The sequence below is a fragment of the Panthera onca genome, chromosome D2, assembly GCF_046562875.1.
Source record: "Panthera onca isolate mPanOnc1 chromosome D2, mPanOnc1 haplotype 2, whole genome shotgun sequence".
NCBI lineage: Eukaryota > Metazoa > Chordata > Mammalia > Carnivora > Felidae > Panthera > Panthera onca.
In genome coordinates, this window is record NC_138349.1 from 23,215,361 (window position 1) to 23,238,460 (window position 23,100).

General features: G+C 43.0%; 1 protein-coding gene across 6 annotated transcripts in view; it reads left to right on the plus strand.

Moving 5' to 3' along the window:
• The window catches only part of SORCS1 (sortilin related VPS10 domain containing receptor 1), a 502,203-nt gene that overhangs the window by 433,684 nt on the left and 45,419 nt on the right, over window positions 1-23,100 (plus strand). For all 6 annotated transcript variants that reach the window (XM_078434807.2, XM_078434808.2, XM_078434810.2 and 3 more), the window contains exon 19: window positions 15,606-15,792. In XM_078434807.2, the coding sequence (XP_078290933.2) occupies window positions 15,606-15,792 (187 nt within the window). The remainder of the gene's footprint in view (window positions 1-15,605; window positions 15,793-23,100) is intronic.

The following is a 23,100-nucleotide window of genomic DNA, read 5'->3' on the forward strand; positions in this document are numbered from 1 at the left end:
AAATTATAAATGAATTCTACAATCAATTCTACAAAAATTTTGGCAACTAGCTAGAAAATGCACAAATGACTTAAATGGACTTCTCAAAGAGGGCAACCAAATAGGTGATAAGCATATGAAAAAATTCTCAACATCACTGCTCATCAGGAACACACCTGAAAACTAAAATAAGATATAACTATCTACCTATCAGAAGATTAACATTTTCAAAGACTAATAATACCAAGTATTATTGTTGGAGTAACTGGTCATTCATACAATAGTGCTTGGAGCATGGATTGTTACAGTTTTAGAGATCTGTTTGACATTAACTACTAATCACTGTACTGTTCTGTAAATATATGTGCAGACTATAACCCAGGATTTCTACTCCTAAGTGTACACTCATCAGAATGCATACAAATATGCACCAGAATATGTGGAAAATAATATACATGGCGGACTTACTCATAAGAGGTCAAACTGGAAATAAACATGTATCAACAGTGTCATCAAGAAATAAGTTACATTATACTTATAAAATGGAATGCGGTACAACAATGAAAAAGAACAAACTATTCCTCCCTACATAAACTTGGATGAATCTCATATCCACTATTACAGTAAAGAAATCAGACTGAGAAAAAAAATACATATATGTATACATATATATATGTATGTATCATGTGATTCTGTTTAATTAAGCTGCAAAAGTAGGCAAAGCTAATTTATGGTAACAGAAGTGACAGTGATAGTTACCCTTGGAGAGGAGGTGGTGGGGGGTGGGATTTGGGGGTACTGGAAATTTTCAATTTTTTTTATTGATTAATGGATGCATTCATTTTGTAAAAAAAAAATCAAGCCGTATATTTGATTTACTTATTTTTTCATTATGTCTTTTAATGCTCGACAAACAACTTACTTAAAAATCATTTGAGAAATTCAAATAGCATTTATCTGTACATTTTGTATTTAGGTCTTTAGGGAAAAAAAAAAGAAAACGGAAAGAAAACTTTGGGGACATTTAGGAAAGGATGTACTTCCTGGGTCAATCCTATATTCTATACTTCCCTGTATAGTGAGCATGAAGTCATCTTTCCCAGAGATATAAGGAACCTGGTTATGATGACTTAGAAGGACATGATCTTTTGAAGCAGGAGATGTTTGTGCGGAAGCAGGCTTCAGAATTCAGAGTTTTGTTCCATTTCTAAGAGCACAATAGCGCAAGATCTGAAACAAGAACTCACGCCTGGTCGGCTCTGGCCTTTGTACACCCTCCAGGGACAGAGGCCAGGCTCTCATCCATTCACCTTTGCTTTCTATGTAACAAAGATCATCAGGCATCTCAGACTTGGCTGAGTGATGTGAGAACAGATTGGGGAATCTGGTTCTAAGATGTGTAAATTCACGCCTTCTGGGCGCACGAAGGGGAAAAAAAAATAACAAGTTAGTTCATTCCACTTGAGTGGGCAAAGCTACAGCAGTGAGAAAGAAATCTGCTATCTTCAGCTGTCAGACCTGGCCCCTTGATGCTCTTGTCTCCGAGTGCAAAGTACAAGCCAAAAAGACTGTCCCCACATCAAGAGGCCCTGGGGACCTCAAATGCAGCTGTGGGATTCTGTGCTGATGTTCACAAACTGTCCTTACAGAAACACCCGGTTTCTCTATTAATCTCTGGGTTATATACATAGGCTTGGGTGATGCACATGATCAGGCATACAAAGTAAAGGAAAGTAGAGTGTCGCTGAGAAGCTGGGGAGCATTGATAAATGTAACACAGTGACAACAATTTGGATATCCAGCCTTTAATGAACACTAAGTGTAGTCCAGTTTGTGAATGTTTTCTTGTATTATTTCATTTAGATCCCACAGCAACCCTAGGGGAGTAGGTGTTACCCTCCTCATTGCATTTTATAGATAGCACAGTTAAAGCACAGAAAGGCAAAGTAACTTACCTGAGATCCCACAGCTACTTACACATAGAGTCAGGAGTCAGATCCAGGCTGTATGGTATCTGGCCTTTTTATTACTTCTCTCTGGTGGAAAGAGCCAAGTTCTGGGAACGGACCTCATGTAGTTCCTAATGTTCCCTAGAAATACTTCCCTGGAGACACATGGTAACAAAGACCAAGAAGTAGAAAAAACAGGCAAAATTTTCTATGCCCTAGCCAGTCTGGCTTATGGCTGCTGCTATATTCTTACACACTGGTCATATATAAAGCAAAATTTTCCTCCTGGATTTTCTGAGAGTATTATGGCTTGCGATCAATTTGTTGAAGACCATTTTAGCAACCAGAGATCCCAAATCCTTTCTAGGTTTCCTTCTCTTTGTAAAATTCTATCTGTATTGAATGACTTCTATGTATCTGGTATTGTTTTATCCATTCGAAAGAATATTGGAAATATAGGACATGAATGCAGGACTCAGAGAGTTTGTCCTCCATATATGCCCAACTTCTCCAGAGTCTTGGGTATGAATTAGATTAGAAGAATTATTTAATCAAATCCAAAACAGAAACAAACAAAACCCCTGACATATGCCACTGGCACCACACGCGGTCTGTATTATCCCCCTCAAAGTCTCTGAATCCGCTTCTCATTTGAATTTGACACTCCTAAATTCGCTTTAAATACAGTATTAGGCTCTTGCCACCATACCTAGTGCCAATTTTTCACAACAGTAGGGACATTACTGCAAAGCTTCTGATGCTTCTAAAGTAACAAGTCCTCAAGGTACCAAAGGGGCCAAGAAGTCCCCACTACATTCTGATAATTACACTACAGTGTGATTAATGCAGAAATAGGCATGAGACCCTCCAGTGTGGTATACTATTTTGTCATTTGGACACCACGGATTAGGCCTATGTGTCTCCTGGCTTACTCATAATTCCGTCTTCTCCTATAGGCTTGTCTTCTGTCTATCGGATTGGGTAGGGCTAGGGACGGATATCATGCCCCGTTCTTTGCCCCCAGTTATTTACATACAAGCCCCTCCGTGTAGGCTCCACCTCCTGTACATATCAAGTAAAGTTTGAATGGCCTGAGGAATCAACTGTGCCACCAAATAGTTATCGTGTGTATTTATTGGTTCTCCAACACATATTTTACTAAGTTCCAAGTTTACAGCATGTACTTTTCATTTATGAGTAGACCTATTTCATTTTGTAGAGATCCGTGTTTTTGGTGAACAAGGGTCTCTGCCGTATCAAGTTTCAAATAACAATCTAACCACATGAAATATAAAATGGTAAACATTTTATATTCATTCAAAACAAACATACAATTTAGTTTACTGCATTATATTGTGATAATATTCTTGGCAGCCCGCCCAGCACACAATAAATGCCGTTAAGGTGTGAATCATGCCATGCTTCGTTGTAGCCCCAACATCTCTTCTCACTGCGCCTAACACATGGATAGAACTCAGTCAGCGTATGTGGATTTGGATAGGCTTCCCCAAGGAGTATAGAGATGAAGCCCAAACTTAAAAGGAAAAGACTCTTAAATTTTCCATCTCATCCAAAACATGTTTAACTCTTCATCTGAAATCTAAATCCCTTCCTTTGTTCTGTACTAATGCTTGTCCTAATTCTAACATAAGAATATCAATGAAGACCTTGCTAACATCAGAGCGAAGAAGAGAACTTCTTATTGACAGAAGATTCTCAAAGGCTAGGTACACTGATGCTGGCTTGTAGCTCCACACACAGTAGTATGTGTCAGAGTAAAAATTGTGCAGACTTGACATGTGCAAGAAATGGAAGGTGTCCTTCAAATAGCATGTGAGGCCACCCTCCACATCTAGGTGACAGAAAGGGCTGTGTAACACAGCTGGTTCAAACTCCCAAAGCTTGGCTCCCCCACCTGTTACTCAGAGAACCACGTAAGTCTGTTAAAGTTGAGAAAAAGCCCCTACTGTCAGGAACTCCGTCACTGCCGTTTTCATGTTCTCTCCCAAAGTACTCTAATGAAGGATCCTTCACCAGAAGCAACAAGCCAAAGGAGACAATATTTCTTCCACTGCAGACTCCCTCATTGTGGCTAACACAAGAACACACAGGGGCGCCTGGGTGGCTCTGTCGTGTGAGCGTCCAACTTCAGCTCAGGTCATGATCTCGCGGTCTGTGAGTTCGAGACGCGCGTCAGGCTCCTTGCTGACAGCTCGGAGCCTGGAGCCTGCTTCGGATTCTGTGTCTCCCACTCCCTCTGCCTCTCGCCCGCTCATGCTCTGTCTCTCTCACTCTCAAAAATGAATAAATGTTAAAAACAAATTTTAAAGAACACATATACATATACACTCTGCATTTATGCATCACTGTTTCCTTGGGGACAAAGAATAGTTAATCCAGAGACCAACCAAAAGGGGAGAGAAACTGTCCATAAAGTTATATCTGACTAGCCAAACATTTTCCAACCACACCAGAATTTAAGGGAGCCTATCAAAGGTGTTTTGCCCTGAGATCCAGGTATCCAATGACAGGTGGCATCCCTCTGTCTGGAGACTTGTTTAAGATGGATGTTCTCTGGACCACTAATGAGCATCTAATGAGCCTATAGACTTCTCAGTGCGATAACTCGGCTTCCTGGAGAAATCCAATGCAAGAACCTGAAGGCATAGGATGGATGGCAGAGAGCCTAATCAGTCTTAAGAACTCAACAAAACCCATTTGGAAGGCATTCATTGGAGAAGACTGTAGGCAGAAATGGTGTCTGTCTGTTACAGAAGATAATTAAATCTGTTTTAAACAGCTGTAAGAATAAGGAGATGCAATTCGCTGCATAATTTAAGACTTTTAAATTAAATCTGAGGCAAGGGACTAAAATTAAAACTTTGATCTGTATCTCATTGTCTTAATACTTCAATTTACATACAAAGACTGGAACTTAATAAGGAAAATTCATGATTATAACTTCTTCGGTGAGACTTCAAAACATGAAGGCTGTGTCCTCATTAAATGGATTTCAATGATCTGTAATTTCACATACATTGAAAGACTTATGGCAGCATAAAAGTAACCACAGTGTAATAACACTTCATAAATATTGCAGGATGCTCCCAGCCGTCGGATGATAGAGAACATGACTCTTGATAAAATTTTCTGTGAGAACCTCATTTGTTGAAGTCGTAAAGGAATTTGACCTACTTTTTCATCTGGGGAAAAATTGGGGCCTTTAGAAGTGGCACAAAGAGTTAGTAGGCAGTGTTCAGTCTAGACAGGTATCAGTGTCTAAGCCAGCCCGGGGCGGACTCAGAAGCCTCGGCTGTTTTCTCCTTTCACACAAAGGAACAGGAGCTGATTTCAATGAGCCATGGGGACTTAAGAGGCTTTCTCATGTATTATCCCATACTCTATTCAGCTTTATTCTCTTTGACTCTAGCAAGGTAACTGAGCCACTTGATTTCTTCTCCCTTGCTGCTTCAAGTTAAAAAAGAAAGAGGGAAATGAGGCGGGCAATATAGGTTGTCTCTAGCCAGAGGCCTAGCATCTGAAGTTCAGGTTGGCTTGGTTACCAGCTCTTTTTTTTAATGTTTATTTTTGAGTGAGAGAGAGAGAGAGAGAGAGACAGAGAGACAGAGCGTGATTGGGGGAGGGGCAGAGAGAGAGACACACACACACACACAGTCTGAAGCAGGCTCCAGGCTCTGGGCCATCAGCACAGAGCCCGACTCGGGAATCAAACCCGCAAACCATGACCGGAGCCGAAGTCGGATGCTTAACCGACTGAGCCACCCAGGTGCCCCTTTTAGCAGCTCTTTCTAAGGCTCCACTTTTCCTTCCCTCAATACTGGTCCACATACATTGGGGTGTTGCTATTCTTTAGGGTTTCAGGGAATCAGTGTTTGCAAAGCACTTTGCCTTGACAAGCAAAGAGTGACACCTGGCTCATTACCGAGAGTTTCAGTCTCTCAGCCTGTCTGCTTTAGGCCCTACAACACCAGTGCCCCATTTCATTCACACGGCTGGCCACTACCCCTGAAGGAGAACTTCACCCAACCATGCAAGGTTTGCCCAAGTGTGCAGCTTCCTCAGGTTTCTGGCTTTGCACTTTGTCATTTACATTCCGTGACTTTGTCTTATCAGCTCCTTCCTTAGTGTACTCCACCATTTTGTTTTAATTTTAATTTTTTCTATTAGTGTTCTTTATTTATAAGAGGCACGGAGAGACAGAGCACGTGTGGGGGAGGGACAGAGAGAGAGGGAGACAGAATCAGAAGCAGGCTCCAGGCTCTGAGCTCTCAGCACAGACCCCTGTGTGTGGCCCGAACCCACAAACTGTGAGATCATGACCTGAGCCGAAGTCGGACGCTCAACCGGCTGAACCACCCAGGCGCCCCTAGTGTGATCCACCATTTGTGTCCGTGGACAGTCTCCACCTTGTGACCAGTAGCACTTGAATGAACTATGCATCTTCGCCTAAGAGCTGAGATCATTTTAGCAGCCTGAAGGGGTGTTGGAATATGAGTGGATCTTCACTAATGCCCATAACAAGAATAATACAATTATGAAAAATAGCAGGTCACCTACCCTAAATTTGATGATTTGGCTCATGGTCATTATGCCTATTTTTATAAGTAAAGAAATTGAGGTTCAAACGTAAATTGCATTTCAAAGGGCATATAACCAGAGTCTTCCAACTCCCAAGATGACTCTGTAGGGCACTTCTTCTTCATACAGTACTCCGTAGACCTCTATAAAGTCACTTAGATCTCTCAAGAACCTAATAATTTGGAAAAGTGAGGAAATAAGCATCTGGGGCAAGAAATCATATATCCATTTCAGAGATAAGATCTTATGACTTTGGTTAAGTCTAGCAAGTGATGCTAGATATAAAAGTTTTGAACGCTACTTAGAAATTTTGAAAGCATAACATAAAACAGTATAATGATTCCAGGATTGTGTGTGTGTGTGTGTGTGTGTGTGTGTGTGTGTGTGTGTGTGTCTACGCGTTTGCACATGTTCAAGTGCTTCTCATTGGTTACTATAACATTCACCAATCTAACAATGTCATCTCTGGGTGATACAATTATGAGCAATTTGAATTTTCTTTTTCCTCATTTGATGTGTTTCCTACATTTTCTTTATAAATTTTCCATGACTTTCTCTCTTTTTTTTCTACTTTCTTCTAATTAAGCTAACATATTTCTATAAAGTAGTTTCTAAGTTTTTTTCATTTTGAGAGAGAGAGAGAGAGAGAGAGAGAGAGCGCGCACATACAAGGGAGGGGCAGAGAGAGGACAGAGAGAATCCCAAGCAGGCTCCGCAGTGTTAGCACAGAGCCTGATACGGGGAACGATCTCATGAACTATGAGATCATGTCCTGAGCTGAAATCAAGAGTCGGATGCTTAAAAGATTGAGCCACCCAGGCGCCCCAAACCTAACATATTTCTATTATATATTTTACTACATAAAAATATGTAGGAAAAATTCATTGCATAAGTTTATTCCTAAAGGAATCTCCCTACTCCTTTTTTTAAGCACCATTTTGCTCTTATTCCATACCTGAATGCTTTAGACTGATTTTTTAAAATTATTTAAAAATATTTACATGATTTTTGTCATTTGGTGGCACCCTAGTTTTCCTACCAAAGCTTGCTGTGGGGATTCCTAAAGCCACCATGTAGTGGTAACAGTGTACTGATGTCCTATATTACCTAAAAAGTGTTTTTAAAACATAATGGGTCACAAGTATGAGCTCTATCTACCACAGTGTCTAGATGCCGTAAGCAGACCTCGGCTTATAGTTATTGATCTGCTTACACAAGCCAAATGTCCTTCCTGCCTTATGGTATTCTGTTCCATTCTAAGCCAGACACCAAGTACAAAAGACATAAAAAGAGAATGTGGAAATTTGCTGTTCGTTTCAAACACATGGTGCTATGGCTCTTTTGGAAATGAAGGATTAAACCATTTTGTAATGTTCCAGTTGGAAATTCTTGGTCTGAGCATTAGATCCAGAAGTGTTTGGATACTTAGATAGGCAAATCCCAAGGATTAGAGTCCTCAGTGAAGGGCCCAACCATCTGTATTTCATCCTAGGGAAAGTGAAATATGTATCCAGTCAAATGATTTGGTGGATCCATAGTCTGGTCTTCTGGCATCACTGACCTTGTTGGACCTGAGTTCTCCGGTGAAATGTAAAACCCCATATGCACTGCCCTCCTCCCTTGTGTGAATATTCTCCCTCCGGGTCAGAGTGTACAAGTTTACTGCTGCTACCTTTTCTTGCAAGAGGTGTGGGGGTCTGCATATTTGGGGAGGCACCTGTGCCAGAGAAAACCATCTCTGAGTAGATAAGGGGAGGAGCTGACTCTATAATTATGCAATCATGCCACTATGTAAGTATCTTGAGATTGTGTCCAGAGCTCAGTTTTTAAGCTGAAGAGAAACCCAGAGAGCATGAATTGAACCACATTTTCAGGAAACACTTTCCCAGCAGATCTAGTGAGGCAGTTTCAGCTTTCAGCAATGCTAGCAGCTCTTGAAAAGGATACCAGAGAGAACCAAGACTTGCTTAGGAACAGCAGATAGGGCATTTGCAACTGTCTTTTCTTATAGACTAGTGTTATCCTGTGCTGGAAGGACTCAGTTTACCATTATAAAAGGGCAGGCTCAACACAGTCATGTCAGTTGATTCTTGTTTAGAGTTCTTCTCACTCTGTTGAGCACTCACATCAGCAGGGTGTTCACAAAGAAGTTCTGCAGCTTCCGTGGTATTTTACAGAACCTGGAATATCATACTGAGCTCCTCTTACATTGCTATTTAATGAACAATTTGATCCATGTTGGCATTCCGTTAGAGGGTTTTAGCTACTGGAACTTACAAAAGCTTTCTGGTTTCACATATGAGTGAATCCTTTCTTCAAGAGCACCCACTGGGAATGAGCACAATAAAATAGTTTCAGTTGTGAACCAGTAGTAGGAGTGCTGAACTTGGAGTTAAGAAGAGAGAGTTTGGTTCAAACTAGTCTTGGGACTCAAGGCAAATCTTAACAGTCTTTTGGGGTTGAAGATTAAATGAGATACTATACAGAGAGCAGTTATTATTTCTGCCACAGTGAACTTTCAAGAAATGCCGTCTTTTCTCTTAGCGACTACCAGGAGATGTTCTAGAATAGTCTTACTTGCATATTTTATATAAGAAGTCACCTGCCAGAGCTCACTCTTACTGAATAAGCACAAGGTGGATAGCACTGCTCGCATGAACTTATTTCCACCAGCTGAAGAAATCTCCTGTTTGATAGCCAGGGCTCAGTGTACCATAGTGATCTCTTTTCCTGTTTCTTGTTGAGATTCTATTAACCTGAGTCTGACTAAACCTACCGGGAGTAGGCTATGCAACGCACAGGTGGGTTACTTTTACTTTGTGCTCCCCACTCTGCTAAATATTTTTAGTCTTAGAAAGGGCTGAAATATCTTATTTTTGTTTCTGTCATTCAATGCTGCCTGATGAGTTTTTGATTGTACTTTGTCGTCCAAAGAGCATTAGAAAGAACAGAAATCTAAGACCAAAGTTGGCTGTACTCCATCATCAATCTATGATCAATCTGTGTCCCCTTCTGGTTGTTTCTCATATACCTAGTCAATACTTAAACATTTACATTAATGGTAGAAATAGAATGGTGTGTTTTGTGATATTTCTTGTGTCGTACCATACTCCACCCCCCGCCTTTGAAATTTGGTGAAATCTTTACTTTCTCTTATTTACTCCCTCCCTCTTTTAATCCTAAGTGCTGGTCTCTGTCTGCACCTCACATCTCTTTGCCCTCCATGGAATCAGTGTTAACAGGCTGCACTGTATTTACCATCACCTTTATGCTCATAAGAACACACACATATAGTATGTATACTGTTATCTGTTGTGTTTCTGTTTGTGACAAAAATGGGTTATACTCAAGTCAATTCTCCGCATCGTACTTTTTGCCACATGAACTTTAAGCTCCCTTTCAAAACTGAATTTTCGTGAAGGCTGAGGCAAGCTGGAGCTTTGCAGGGGCCAGACTCTGACATATGAGCCCAGTTTCTATCTGCAGTGAGTCTATAATGCCTTCAGGAGTGTCTTAGAATCTCATCTTGGGACAAGGCTGTCAGTGTTGAGTTACTATAGCATTTGTTTTCCCATTTTCCTCTCAAGCCATGTTGCAGGAACTGATAGGTTCATACACCTTCCATTCCTCAGGTTAATCTCGGCTCCTTAGTGGCCATTTGATATATTTGTTTTTCTATTACAGAAGTCAGTGATGCCCTTGTAGAATCCCCATATGGATTTCATGTGGCTTTTGTGCTTTTCTTGGGCACATCTTTTGAGCTAATAGTTCTATATCTATATCAGGGCACATGACGAAAGGGCAGCAGGTCTAAAAAACGTTATCTGGTAGCCTAGATATTTGCCAGCCTAGGTTCCATTTCGGGAATGATGATTTGTGGTTTATTGAATTGAAGTAACTCTCAATTATACACACATTTTCCTGACTGCTGAATTATGAGTACCTCTTGTTCCCCATATTGTCTATTCTCTTTATGGCTTCAACGTGACACTGCTTCACCAGAAGGAAGACATAAGAATGTAGTATGGTGTTCACGTCAATCCATATTTCCCCTTCTAAACAAAGCTGTTGTCAGGGTGAGGGGGGGTGGGGAGCCAAAGCCAGGGATGGAGTCTAACAGGAAAAGAAAGTGATGCCTTGCCTTTGTTATCATCTTTCTCTCTCGCTGGAAACTATTACAAGTACCTTTCAATTAAGGAAGTTCACCAAGGACTGAACTGCGTGGATAAAGTTCAACCACAGATAATCTTAAACCCTTAAGTCTCACTGGCTGTGGGATTTCAGGCATCTTATTTAACCCGTCTGTGCCCCAGTCCTCCTGGTGTAGCAGAGCAAAAGAACATCTTCCCTTGCTATCTCCCTGGACTCCTGACAGCCAACCGAGATAATATATAAGGAAGCACTCCAGTGAACAAACAAATGGACAATAGTCCAAATTTGTTGAATTAAAAGAATGATCTGCAGGCCCTGCATCAGGCACTGAGGGCACAGCCAGTAAGGACACTTCTCAGCACCGAGGAGTTCATACCAACTACTTACGGATTAGCCAGCAACTCGTTTTCCTCCAGAAGTTAACTAATCTTGGCCACAGATAGTGTGGAATTTTTGCACATAATTGTGCACCAGACACTGAACAACAAGTGCGGTTCTTTCATTCCTGGACTTGTTGGTGCACCTTTCACACTTAGACCTCGAAAACATCCTGGGAAGGCTTCGCCACCATGCCAAGATGGAAGGAGAATAGCATCAGCTGGTGCCGTGCTGTATTCATCTGCAGATGGATTAAATGACAAGAAAACCTACTATTCAACCATCCGATCCCACGGGCCTCAACCTTCGGCACAGCCCAACATCCTCTTTGGACCTTCTCAGACCCCAGCAGCACTGAGCATCTTCCCCAGAGGCCCCGAGCCAAGAGGGGAGGGGTCTTGAGTGGTAACTGGGCATCAGCATTTTTTCTTTTAATTTCTACAAGAGATGCTGATAGCAAAATCTGAGATTCACTGCTTTCAAAACCAATAAATGATGGGAGTTAATTTTGACAGGAAGGTACATGTAATTTCCTGTTGTAACTCATATATCAATCTCCCATCATCTACCCTGAGCTACCCCCTAATTAGCTTCCCAGAATACCTGGGCCTCCTTCCAATTCACCCTCCATATTGTAACCAGAGTGATCTTTTTGAATTAAAACCATCATCATGCCGTCTTCCACTAAACCTCACTTTAATGGCTTCCCATTGCTCTTAGGAACAAAGTAAAAATCAGAAACTAGGCCCCAAGTTCCCAAATGTAATTTTTCTCCCCTTCAGTCTGATTTAATAATGTGTCCCTCCTGTGTCTTTAACTTCCTTTGATTATATCACCCCCCTTCTGCTGCAGGGCGTTTGCACATCTGGTTCCCTCTGTCACCCTTGCCTGGACTCCTCACCTCCATGTCAGTCACTGGTGTCCTTTGTTTTAGCTCTCCACCTCTCCCGACTGTACAACTTGCAACACGATGTCATTCCCTGTAATAACTTTTTACTTATGTTTGATTATTTAATCTGTCTCACTGAAACAATAGGCCACATCTGTTCTGCTTGGTTTGTTGTAATTTACTTACCATCATTTTCCCATTTCATGCCTGACACAAGATAGACATTCAGTAAGCATCCGCCAATTGGTTGGTTGGTTGGTTGGTTGGTTAGTTGGTTTGTTAGTTGGTTGGTTGGTTGGTTCATTGGTTGGTTGAATGAATGACCAGAAAGCCAGTCAAAGTAGGGGAGTATGCCTAATCAAATGGTGATCAAGGACTTAGGCTCTCTTGCCCTTGCCCTGTTTCTCATTCTCTGAAACGACTTGGCAGCTCTGTCTCAGATGGTAATTTCAGCCCAAGGAAGTCAGAGGCTGATGACTGATGAGCCCCAAAGAGAAGCAGGTACAGCTGTGTTAGGCTTGGGAAGCACCTGAGAGCCTCTGAGGGCAAAAGTGTGGCATCTGGTTTGATCCGTTTGAGTGGGCAAAGCTGCAACAGCAGGAATAAAATCTGCTACCTTGGCCCCTCAGAGTTTTGCTTCCCGGTGGAGAGTACCAAGCCCGGGGGCCTGTACTCGTGTCAGAGGGCGGGAGGGAGAGAGAGAGAGAAAGATCTTCCTAATACCTGACCTAATACCCTAAAAGCATGATTCCCCTGTGAAGTCAGCCCTGCTGATACATTAGACCCAACACCGTGGCTCTCTTCTTTCGTCTATTAAATGCATGGGGAGCATTGTCGTGACTGGATAATTAAGAATGCTGTCAGGCCAGAAGGCTAACATGACAGACAGTAGTCATCCAGACAGAACTTGGGAAGAGTTTTAAGTGCTGAAAGAGGTTTAAATCCAGGCCCACAAAAGCAGAGCGGTGAATACCAGACAGGAAGGGCAAGGCAGGTGGACTCCAGCAGGGGCAGCCAAGGTTGTACTTTTCCCAGTTGCGTGGGGGCTAAGGTAGAATCAGCTGAGCTGTGAATCTCCCCTCTGTGTTCTTGCAAATGGTGACTGTTACCTGATGTCCATTCTGTCTCCACAAAGAACCAACCCTTCAGCTCACTTTCTTTTTTTTTTTTTAACATTTTTTAAATGTTTATTTGAGAGAGATAGAGAAAGAGCTTGTGAGTGGGGGAGGGGCAGGGAGGGAGGGAGAGAAAGAAAAACCTAAGCAGGCTCCATGCTCCCACATGGGGGGCCGATCTCCTGATCGCAAGATCATGACCTAAGCTGATATCAAGAGTTGGACACTTGGGGCGCCTGACTGGCTCAGTGGGTTAAGTGTCCGACTTCAGCTCAGGTCATGATCTCGCAGCTCTGGAGTTCAGGCCCCATATTGGGCTCTGTGCTGACAGCTCAGAGCCTAAAGCCTGCTTCAGATTCTGTGTCTCCCTCTCTCTCTGGCCCTCCCCTGCTCACACTCTGTCTCACTCTCTCTCTCAAAAATAAATAAACATTAAAAAACAAAAAAAAAGTCTGATGCTTAATTGGCCACCCAGGTGCTCCTAAACTTCTCTTTCTTTCTCAGTTTCTGTTTCAAACTCCCTCCCTCCCTGGCTCCCTCCTTCCCTCCCTCCCTCTCACCCCTTCCCCTCTCTCTCCCCCTCACTCACTGTCCCTCTCAGTCTCTCCTTTTCTCCCTTCCTGCCCCTCCCTCCTACTCAAGTGCCTGCACACTAGTTTGCTTGAGCTCTCCTGCTAGCTCCCTCTCGCCTTCTCAGAAATTATATTTCCTGTCTTGTTCCTCGGTTAACCCAGTTAACCCTAGCTATTCCTGATCATTCCCGGGACACTTGTCCCAAATGATGTGAGATCTTAAGATGGTTTCTTCTTCTGTGCCCATACCTATGGTTGTCTGGCAGCAACTCTGTTGAAAATCCAGAAAACATGAGAGAAATGAGCAGAAACAGCATGAGAAATTGATCAGTCTGATTTGTGCAAATGAAGGACAAGTCAGCAAGAATGGTTGACATTTATATTTATTAGTGAAGGGAATTCAGGTAACTGCACCATGTCTGGGCTTGTGGCTCATCTGTCTCGTAGTTCTGAGTGGGGTTTCTTTCTCCCACCCTAGGGGAGAGTTCTTGCCCATGCCCTACTGAGAGTTAGCTAGTGTGCCCCCCACACAGTGCTTGGCTGGGCATAGAACAGAACAGTAGGTCATGGAGATTCATAGGATTTGAACGGCTTTTCCTTTCCTTGTGAATTAGCCTTTTAAATGTCAGCATTTTAAACTTGGCCTTTTCAAAAAAATATGATACCAGATGAACCTTACTTAATCGAAAATATTTTTTTTTATTTAAAAGGTGTTTGTTTGTTTGCTTGCTTTTAGGTTTTTTTTCTCCCAGTTAAAATGGGAAAAGCTAAGAAAACAAACAGAAAACTTGAAACTTGGTAAAGGATGGGCTGCATGGGAAGGAAGCTGTTTTTTGTGGTTAAGGTCTAAGCAACTTTGTTCCTAAATAATCTCTGCTGTTATTCCAAAAGGCAATTTTCTTACAGGTCCCGGATTTCATAAAGCAGACCTGATCCTCCCTCTCCTGGCCTACTAGTGGGAATATTAGAATGGTAGGATTCCAATCCAGCTGTAAAAAGGGTTATGGCAGGTCCTTCACAGCTGTGTTGTTTTGACAGTAATTTATTTTGAAGCAGAGTTTTACAGATGACTGATTAACTCACATGTCTCAGAACAACCTTTCAAGTTAAGAAAGTAAGGTATTCTTATGCCCATTTCATAGATGAGGTAATGGAGACCCAAGGAGGCTGAATGCATAAAGTCATGCAGCCTGTTACTGGCACACTGGGATCCAAGCACAGGGAGCCATCAGTGCTCTACCCGCCTGTAATGAATGAGATGCAAATCCAGGGAGATGGGCTCAAATCCAGGTCTGCTGCTAATTAGCCATGTTAACCTTGAACAGATAATTAAAACGTTCAGCTTCCCCACCTGTAAAATGGACAAATATTGGCCTGTTTTTTTCTCTCCCAACTAAGATTCTGTGAAGAATAAAATGTTATCATTCTGATAGCACAAAATGCTGAAGTATGAAAGCATTAACCTTTATTATCTTAATAACAGGGCTGAGTCCAATGTCATATCAGGTGTGAGGCAAGATGTCTTTTATGCTTCTCCTTATATGGTTAGGGAACCAGAAATAAGGGGCCCAGGTGTTCTGAACACATGGGAGAGGTCTGTGACCATGTGGGGTAGGCTGAATTTTTAAAGCTGCGTGCGTATACCTTTTATTCACGTGGATGCTAAGAGCATAAACAAATCCCCCTGAGAAACTGAATATCAAATTAGAGCTGATTAACGAACACTGAATTTTTCCAAACCTTGAAACTTTCGGTCATCAGTGCCCTTCAGATTTGGAGACCGTCCATCTTGGTCGGTAGCTCCTGTCTGCTAGGGAATGTCACAGGGATTCTGTCAAACACAGACAGATGCTCCCAGCTGTAGGAGGGAGCCAGAGTGTGCCATTTTCCCGGAGCCAGGAACCAGGAGAAGCCCCTAGAGCGGAGGCAGCAAGCACCAACTCCCCTTTCCTGATGTTGGGCTGTTTTTCAGGGTGACGTCCAGAGGACACTCATCCAAGTGGACTTTGGTGATGGCGTGGCAGTGTCTTACGTCAACCTCAGCTCCATGGAAGATGGCATCAAACATGTCTATCACAACGTGGGCATTTTCCGAGTGACGGTGCAGGTGGACAACGGTCTGGGGTCGGACAGCGCCGTCCTGTACTTACATGTAACTTGTATGTTATTACTGTTGTTGGTTTATGACATATTTTAAATGCTGTGTCCTTTTAACATATAACCCCAAATGTCGTATCTAGAAGCAGCTCACAAGTTATCTTTGAGTAGAAGGGGAGAGGAGAATAAGAGAGCCAAATGGGGAGAAAATAAAAACAGGGGACAAAGTTTGAAGAATCCTAGAATTTGTGTTGCCCGAAATTGGTCTCATGGCACTTCCTGTGCGTCTTCCAGATGCTTCTGAGATCAAACACCTGTGTCTATGGCTGGGCCTAAGCAATTTGCTGAGCTCTGTGACTGAATATGGATTTGTCTTTTTTTTTTTTTTTTTTTTTTTTTAAGCGAGAAACGTTTGAAAACAACTCCCATGTATGGCTTAGTCTACTGCATTGAGAATTAGCACTAGTGATGGAATTTCTCCCCATCTCATTATTCTTCTCTTCCCATGATACACCTCACTGTTGATAACTCTTTTAGACTCGTGCTCCTGTTTTGAAAGTGTGTTTCCTGGGCTTTTATCCGTGATGATTCGGTGCTAGAGAGAAGTTGGTGTCAAGAGAGGGAAAGAGTGTAAACAGTGTTGTGGAAGCTGCATTAAGAAGCAGTTCCAAGAGGTGTCGAAGCGCTTGCCCCACGGAGGAATCTAAAGATGTGTTAAGTCTGACGACATCATGACTGCTGCTAAGCTGCGTGTAGTACAAACGTGAGCCGTGAAGGCCCCTTGTGGCAGGGGTGGGGGCATCCCCAAACAGGCTTAGGACATCTTTAGATTGCTACAGAATGCTTTGCTTTAGAATGAAAGTAGCTATGTGAAGCCCCAGTGGCCTGATGGAGAAGGCACTGGCCTCCTAAAATGAAAGCTCCTTTTATGGACAGCCTGGTCCAAACTAATTCCAAATTCTAAGTGAAAAATATTAAGGCCAGGCAGTATCCCATGCCTCCCACCTGCCCCTTGCCCATGAAACTAAACTGAGTATAGGACATACCAACTCGAATCTTTTTTTCTTAAGCTTCTTTGGTCTAGTGGGAGGACAAGAGTATCCAGGGATTACCCAAGTGATTGTTAATTACTGAGGATTTCAGCAGTACCAATAATTCTTGATCTTTCTCTCCTGTACACTCATGACAAAAAGGCTTTGAAGAAACGCATCCTCCCTCCTTTGGGTTGAAGCAAAGTTGTACAAGATTCCCAGTGTGCCCACTCCTCCTGCCTCTTTTCAGCTGAAGTTTATGAAGCAATTACTATGTGACCACTTTTGGGCTAAGCAAGCTCTTTGCATGTATGATCTCACGTCTCAAAATGACCTGAGGAAGTAGGCACTATTAGAAACCCTACTTACAAAGAGCTGTGGGTGTCAGGGAATTTGAATAATGCATTTGTAGACCTACTATCTGGCAAAGCCAGGCTGCAGACTCAGGTCTGCCAGACTCTGGAGTGCCAGCTCTTGATCACTGAGGTCAGTCTTGTCAGTGATGCAGCTTGTCTCCACCAACCCTTATCCCCTCCTCTCCTTCACAGATTGTCCCGAAGGAACATGAACTCCTTGCTGTACCACTACATAGGTTCAAGGTGCCTTCCATAGGCTCCCTTCCTGCTGACTCCATGACTGTCCCACCCCAGGCTGTCCTGTATGGACTTTCTGGAGTTGCCTCTTGCTAAGAAGTAATCTTCCTTACTAAGGAATAATCAGAAAATCTCTCAGAAGTACCTCACCAACATTGGTTATTAGTAGCAAAACTAACTTGCCACACAAATGCTGGTACATTTGCTGAGAATGGCCACCTACCTAGCAACCTGTCGTTTTTCCATGGCTTATTCTGTAAGGGGGATTTTATCCTTACAGCCATTCAGGCTCTCCTGAAGAATTACAGTGATTTTATTCCATATCTCGCCTGTGTATGAAACATCTACCACATGCTAACCATGTGTAAATACCGAGTTCAAGTTCAGCATTAGCTTTGTGTCGCAGTTTCTCAGGCTCTCCCATAGATCATCCACACCTTGGTGTCTTGGTCACCCTGTGGATTCTTCCTCACCCCTTAAACATGATCAGATCCTCTGAGAGCTAGCTCCCTAACCTGGTTTTCTCCCAACCTTACTCAACCCTGGGAAGGAAAACAGCACAGAGATTAAAGGTTGCTGAAGCCATGGCTTCTAGAAGAAATGTACTGCTTTTTTCAGTGGCTTTTTTTTTTTTCTCATTAGCCTAGTTGAGTGAGTGGCTCAGTACTTTGACTTTCACCTTAATGGCAGACGGTTAGTAATGGAAAATTTTGTGTTCTTCCTTTTTTTTTAATTTTTTGTTTTTTACCTTTATTTATTTTTGATAGAGAGAGACAGAGCACAAGTTGGGGCAGGACAGAGAGAGAAGGAGACACAGAATGAAGCAGGCTCCAGGCTCTGAGCTGTCAGCACAGAGCCCCATGCAGGGCTCGAATTCACAAATCACAAGACCATGACCTGAGCTGAAGTCAGATGCTTAACTGACTGAGCCACCCAGGCGCCCCTGGAAAGTTTTGTGTTCTGATTGCAATTTTGTTAGGCTTATCTTGGGTTAAGTGGTTGGATAAGCATACTTCATGTAATGGAACCCTTTCTAAGCCTGGCCTTGGGGATAAGAATGAACTCTTTTTTCCTAACTGCATCAAAGCAGGATTTTTTTCTAAACTTTCTTTAACTCACATACATCTAAAACCCCCGTCATAAGCAGTTTCGGCAGGTCTGACATATTTGCTCACGTCCCCACTTCTCTCCTAAAGTTCATGTCACCGTGCAAAGGCACATGCCCTCCTTTGCTTCTCCTGACACTTGTACCATGACAGGCAACATCGGCCCTTTCTTGCAGATGGAGCAAACGAAGATGGGAGAAGTGCTTTGACACCATTGTATACTAAGATGAAGTCAGAACAAGACCGTAATTGATTAACATTCCCCCAAATCTCAAACCTGAAGGGTCTCTTGGCCATTTTGGGCCACAGTACCAGGGTATGGGGGCAGGGCTGGGGGTGGTCTTTGTAGAAAAAAACGAAACCCAAACACTGGACTGAGTTGGGAGTTGGCCCAAACTCCTGGCCAAGTCACTCCATTTCCCTGAGCCTAGATTTTCTGCTGTCATGTGAGGAAGGCACATCTTGTTTCTCAAAGGTTCTTTCAAGCAAAATATGCTGTGACCTGTCAACTAGCAAAGCTTGATTTCCCATCATCACAAAGTAGCACGTGCGTTTCTACTTAGTGGGTTCTGAGCAGCAACCGTTAGGTCAGTTCGCCAAGCCTACCCTCCGCTTCTCTCACTAACACCCACCCCTTTGCCCAGAATTCTCCCCCATTTCCTGTCTTGAAGAAAGATTCTCTCTACCCTCCAAGTCGGAAAGGTGATTTGAGTCCAAATCAGAGAGTTTTGGTTTTGTTCTTGTTTTAGTTTTTAATACGGGTTTGCAGAAGTCATCAGAAACAAGTGGAGAGGATGTGCCTGCTGTAAAGTTTCCAGGAGTGGGTGAGCCATTCCCACTGGGAGGTTGGGTAATCTGTGGTAGCCTGACAGAAAGTTCTTGGGGATAGTATTTACTGTGCTCTGCTAGTTTGCAAACTAACGGGACATGTGGTGGTGCAGCCAGTGTTGGCCTCAGCTGGTGGGAGCGGGTAGAATTTAGAGGACATGCACATTTCTGGTCAGAAAGCTGCCCCATCTCAGCCGGACTTGCAAGAAAAAAGCCACCGAATACTGTGCAGATTAGCAGAATGAAAGGTTAAAAATAAGTAGTTGAGCTAGATTTTGTAGTCCTTTCTAGATCTCTCTGCAATTACCTCCTAACATAGGTACCATTTACAGATGCCTTTCTGCTCTTACCTTAGGGTGAAGTGATCAGTTTGTTGAAAACCTATGTAGTTTTGCAACTTTTCACATGATTGTTATCTTGGCCAGCAAATGTTAGACTTGAGTTTTGTAAAGCGTGGGTGAATGAGTCACCCACCCCAGAACTGCATGATAATAATGCAGTGTTCATTCCAGACCTGCTGTATTGGAATTTCTAGAAACGTGCCCATAATCTGCCTTGAACAGATTAGTATAATCCGTATGCACATTGCAGTTTAAGGGACTCTGTTTTAGGATTTCATCTTTATACTTTGAACTACTTTAGTTTCTCCTAGAGCGTTTTTTACATTTCAGACAAACATCAATGTAATGCATACACAATATTCAATTCTACAGTCAGAGGTCTCCAGGACAAATGGTAGAGTCAGTCCCAAACGATCATTGTGTGTGTGATTGCACGTGTACACACACACACACACACACACACACACGCGCGCGCGCGCTTGCACGATGTCCAGCTTCACAGGCGTCAGCTGCTTCCTGCAGCACATTAGGACTAAACAAGAAAAGAGAAGGGAAACCCGAGTCACTTAAGTAATTTCCCATTTCCCTCAACCACCTTGCAGCAAAGATTCATATGGAGTGATGCAGCGCCACCTGCCGCCCTTCTTCGGCACCACAGGCACGTTTGTCATGGAGCTGCCTCTGCCAGCTTGTTCAACTCTGGATTGAGTGCAGCCAGCCACCTGGGGGCCTCCAGGGACTGGAGTTTCGCTTCCACGGCTCCCCTAGCTCAGACTGCACCCTCTATACATAGAAGAGATGCTTAAAAGCTAGGTTTGGGGCAGCAGAAACTAGGTATGTCAAATGCACAAAAAGTAAATGAATACAAGAGGACAAGGTGGGAATATGAAAGGTAAATTGCACACATTTGAATGAACCCATGCAAACATATGCGTACTTCATGGCCTACAAGCCAACATGCTATGCGTCCTGGATCCTAGGTCTCCTTGGCTTCCACTCTTTCCCTCCATTTCTCCCCTGCAGCCTCTTGGGCTTTCTTGCTAGTCCCTAAACATGGCGAGCAAACTTCCTCCTCAAGATTTTGCACTTGCTCAACCCTCACCCCGATGCATCACAGAGAGTGCACGCCTTCACTTCATTCAGGTCACTGCTCCAGTGTCATTTCTTCTGAGACACAAAACTAGCACTCTATCACGTACCCCTGCTTTGTGTGTTCAGTGCCTGCCTCCCTCAATAATACATAAGCCCCAGCAAGTACCAGGTGTCCCCAGCACCTAGAATAATGTCTGACATATGGCAGCACTCTAAAACTATTGAATGAATTAGTGACCATTTTTCACTAAGAAGATTCAACTGTTGCCATTAAGAGGACACAGGCACCATCCTCACTTTGATATTCTGACTTTAAAAATATATTAATGGGGCATCTGGGTGGGTCAGTCGGTTGAGTGGCCGACTTCATCTCAGGTCATGATCTCGCGGTCAGTGAGTTCAAGCCCCGCGTTGGGCTCTGTGCTGACAGCTCAGAGCCTGGAGCCTGTTTCAGATTCTGTGTCTCCCTCTCTCTGACCCTCCCCTGTTCATGCTCTGTCTCTCTCTGTCTCAAAAATAAATAAACATTAAAAAAAATAAAAATATATTAAGTACTCATATGTGACAGAGACAAAGACAATGAACCCTGTTAGAATGGAACTGGCATGTCTAACAAAGCTCATCTAGTCCTTGTCTTCTAGCTGAGTCATTTAACTCAGATCAGGGGAGTCAGGAAGAGCATTCCAGAAGAGTGGTTCCTGGAACTGAGACTTGAAGACTGGCAGGTGCCTCGAGAGGGGTGTCTAAGCCAAGGCCTCAGGGCAGAACAGGGCCTAGCCTACTGGAGCAAAACAGCAAGAGCCGTGTAAGAAATGAGAACATGTATAAAGTGCATTTGCCAGTGCCTGGAATGTATTTAAGTAATCAGTGGATGCTGACTCTTAATAGCTAATTTGTTAAAAAGGGAAAGGTCTTTTGAGCATTTGTCAGCTGGCTAGAGCACGAGCTCTAACATCAAACTTCTTTGGTTCACACCCCAGAGTGGATGTTTCCTAGCTGCGTGACCTTGGGAAAGTCACTTTCCTCTGTTGGTTCATCTCTAAGCAGACCTGATAGTATCGCCTACTCCATAAGGCTGTGGAGAGGAGCAAATGAGACTCAAAAGGGTCATTAGCAGAATACGTAGCACATGGTTATCACTCAGTGAATGCTGCCCTTTTATTATTGTATTGAACCGTTCTGACTTATGAACGACTACTTCTTATCATATGGCTTATAAACCAGGAAATCAATTCTTGCCTGTATTCTGGTCACCGAGACTCTAATTCTATAAAGAGAGAGAAGCATAGACAAAAGCAGAAACAAGAAATTGCATTGTCTGTTTATTTACCCAGCAAAACACTCGATTATCTGCTACATCTCAGGAACTATGCTAGCCTTTATGTATAAAGGTAAATATGAAAGACTCTTACCTTCCAAAAGTTTGTAGCCTGTGTTCTCTGTCTCACAAATGTTAGATCAATAGGTCTTAACTACCATCATCATTATAATTAGGGAGTGCGAAATTTAGTTTTGAACAAGTGAGTAAGCAAGATCAACTTGGCTTTCTAGAAAAATCACTCTCACAACAGTTTGTAGGTTGAGAGGTACGTAGTCATTGCCATACATTGTATGAACATATAAATTGTATACATGCAAGAATGAACTCATACAACCCACATATGCATAGTTCAGAGCCCACGGACTGACATGCTGTATGTACAAATACCTCTTAGGTCTCAATGGCTTCCACTCTTTCCCTCCACCTCTCACTGCAGCCACTTGAACTTTCTTGCTATTCCACAAACATGGAGATCCAGTTCTTCCTCAGGATCTTTACACTTGCTCTACCTTCACCCTGGAGCATATGTTTTGTTCTGGGCACCGTGGCACTTGGTGCAGCTTGTCTATTACTGAGGCAGGCAGGCAGTGAACACACAGAGCGGGAGGGTGGATTAGCATGGGAGCAGGTTGGAAGCCAGAAGGTCTGTATGGAGCGTGACAGTCCAGGTGTATGAGCCAGGGAAGGACTGGGGATGGTGAGAGGAACTCTAACTGAAAGGTATTTATGAAACCCGATCCATGGTTTCTAACATAGAATGAGTGGCAAGGAATAAGGAATCTACATTGACTTTATGCTTCTGGGTTGGTGCCCTGGATATACATTGGTTTGGTTGTTTGTTTTTTTTCATTAAGATATGGAGATTACAGAAGGGGTGGGGGTCGTGTAGGAAATGATGAATTTCTTAGGAACATTTGGCTCCTAATGGAGTCCAGAGTCAAGTCGGTGATTTTTGAGTTCTAAGCATGAACTTTATTAGTTGAAGGTCAGGATGTGGATGATATTGTCCATCTAGCGGGCCTCCGTAGTTAGAATCGTCCCCCCCCACTTTTTTCTCT